This window comes from Parasteatoda tepidariorum, chromosome 4 (genome assembly GCF_043381705.1).
Source record: "Parasteatoda tepidariorum isolate YZ-2023 chromosome 4, CAS_Ptep_4.0, whole genome shotgun sequence".
In the NCBI taxonomy this organism is placed as follows: Eukaryota; Metazoa; Arthropoda; class Arachnida; order Araneae; family Theridiidae; genus Parasteatoda; species Parasteatoda tepidariorum.
Window position 1 is genome coordinate 37,430,692 of NC_092207.1, and position 2,769 is coordinate 37,433,460.

A 2,769-nucleotide genomic window follows, 5' to 3' on the forward strand; every position below is an offset into this window, starting at 1 on the left:
TATATATATATATATTCCTTTGAATATTAACTATTGTTTATAGCAGTTAACAGATACTCATACCTTGTATGAGCTACCCAAACTCTATCAACTCTATATAGAATTTTTTTTTATTTGCAACACATATTCATATCTTACATCTACTATCTAAAACTCTACTTGCAAACTTTTCCCTCTTGAATAGCAACAGATTACTATTAAAGGATTAATATTACACCTGAAGTCATGGGTCTACTGACCTACGAACATTCTTTTGCAATACATATGAAATGTGTAAGTTCGCTCAACATTTTAGAGCGAAACTGTTTGGAGAGGGCGGTTTCACTTTTGTATTTGAAAGTGAATCACTAAGTTTGAAAACAACCTATTTACATACTCCTTGATTCAACTATACTTTATTAATTGTTTCTGTAAGTCTGGTTTCATCGTAAATTGTTATTCACAGTTAAATCGATAGTGTCGTATAGACTTGTTACACAGACCAATTAAATATTAATTACACAGTTTAAATGTTTGATTTGGAATTTGGTTTTATTTGGTTGTGATTTTTAATAACTAAAATGGAGATAGAAACCTAACTGTTCATAATACTTATTATTGACAAATACTTTTACGAAAATTTAGCTAGCTAAAAAGTCATCGTAAAAAATCTCCTATAGTCATGTGGGTATGATACCCGTTTTTTGGACAAATATCATAATCATATAAAGTAATTATTGCATTAGTTATATTTATTTAGAGAATATATTTCTCATATTGACCATCCAACAACTGTATATTATATTCACATTATGCATCTCCATATTTATTTATATTTCACCGCCTAACCACTGTAATCCGTTGTTCACTTTCATATCAATTTTACGTAAGTATAGTTAACCATTGCAGCTACAATCCGTTGTGTCATAGAGATTAAGGCTCCACAATTTTGTGACCAATGGCATGATTGTAACAATGTATAGTCAGCATTGCACTCAGGACGCTTTTACTTCCTAAACAAGTAGGTATCATCGATCTGAAGCTGGGTGGGCTTCAAACCGCCACTTGGGTTCGAACCACAGTTCTTCACAATGACAGTTCAGTGCGTTAACCACTGAACCAACGAAGCTCTAAATTCAGTTTAGTTAACCATTGCCGCTACAACCCGTTGTATTAAGGCTCCAGAATTTTGTGACCAATGGCATGCTTGTAACAATGTAGTCAGCATTGCACACAGGACGCTTTTACTTCCTAAACAAGCTGGTACCATCGATCTGAAGCTGGGTGGGCTTCAAACCGCCACTTGGGTTCGAACCACAGTTCTTCACAATAACAGTTCAGTGCCTTAACCACTGAACCAAACGAGGCTCTAAATTCACATAAAAGGGTTGTTTATGCCGCATTTTTTTCTTTAGTTATATTTTAATACATTTCACTCTGTTTCTCGTCATTCACCTTTGTATGGCATTGACGTGAAATTATTATTTATACAACACTTATTATTATTATTATGTTTATGTTAAGACACTGTTATAATTGTGTGGCCAGCTCTTTTCCGATATACTAACATATAATTATAATTACATGTCATAAATAATTTATTTACTTAATTTATGTTTCACATAAAACTATAATTCGTTATCTCTTTTTAATTTCAGTGATGAGGAAGATGAAATAAATAGCGATGATTTAAGCAACAATAGGAAAGATTCAGATGATTCAAATAAATTTGTTCCCGAAAAAGAACCAAACTCAAAAGAAAAAGAACCGAAATTGGATCAAACCTCAATGTATCATTTAGGACAGATTTCGGCTTATATGAAGCAGATAGAAAGTAAGCATACAGCTGCATTCAGATTAAGCTATTAATGCTAGTAACAAATTATGGTTTATATATGAAAAACACCTACATACAACAAAGTTCGTTCGTTCGTTGTAGTCTGAGTTCCCATATATGTAAAAAGTGGTAGTCCATATTGCTTTTAATCTGTTATCTACCACTTAAACGTTGGTAAGCATTATGCCTTGATTTCAGATCCAACTATAGATATTTATTTTATTAATATGCAGGGTGATTCATAATTCCCTCCGGGGTTTCGAAGCGTTATAGTGAAAAGACGAATATGGCAAAAAAGAACATATGAAGTTATTCCGAAAGTATTCAAGTTTTAATTTAAGCAGTTGCCGGTAGATGGCAGTATCATGTACCACGGAAACCAGTTGTAGTAAAGAAAAATGACGTTTACAGGCGGAGGGAATTATGAATAACCCTGTATTATGGTAGACATAACTACCTTGTTTCAACAAAATAAATCTTTCTAATGTAACAATTGCGCTACCACTTCTTTCTTTTTTGGAAAAAAGGAAATGTACTTTTGAAAGAACGCTTTGCTCAGAGAAGTTAACAGTAATCATCAATAGTGCCAACCTCTAGAAATATTGAGGGGAAAAATCCACTACTGTTTTATAAGGTTATCACAAATTTTATAAACTTTAATTTCACGTTATTTTTAGGAATACCATCGGGCAATTAAACACAGATAATAATTTTAAATAGTGTTAGTCTCTATATGGGTCATTCTCACGAAAACTGTCATTTTTCAGTTCATAAAACCTCCAAAAAGTAAAGTGAATAAAAAGCTCTGAAACTTTTTATATTAATAGAAATATGTAATGGCATTATAAAGAAAGTATATATCCTATAAATTATACTTAATATTTAAATTAATTAATTTTTTAAATAATTAATTTATAATTAATTAATTTATAATAATTAATAATTAATTAATT

General features: G+C 31.2%; 1 protein-coding gene across 3 annotated transcripts in view; it reads left to right on the plus strand.

The window, feature by feature from the left end:
* The window catches only part of LOC122272401 (uncharacterized), a 59,407-nt gene that overhangs the window by 49,317 nt on the left and 7,321 nt on the right, over window positions 1-2,769 (plus strand). For all 3 annotated transcript variants that reach the window (XM_071179685.1, XM_043056080.2, XM_043056081.2), the window contains exon 5: window positions 1,638-1,813. In XM_071179685.1, the coding sequence (XP_071035786.1) occupies window positions 1,638-1,813 (176 nt within the window). The remainder of the gene's footprint in view (window positions 1-1,637; window positions 1,814-2,769) is intronic.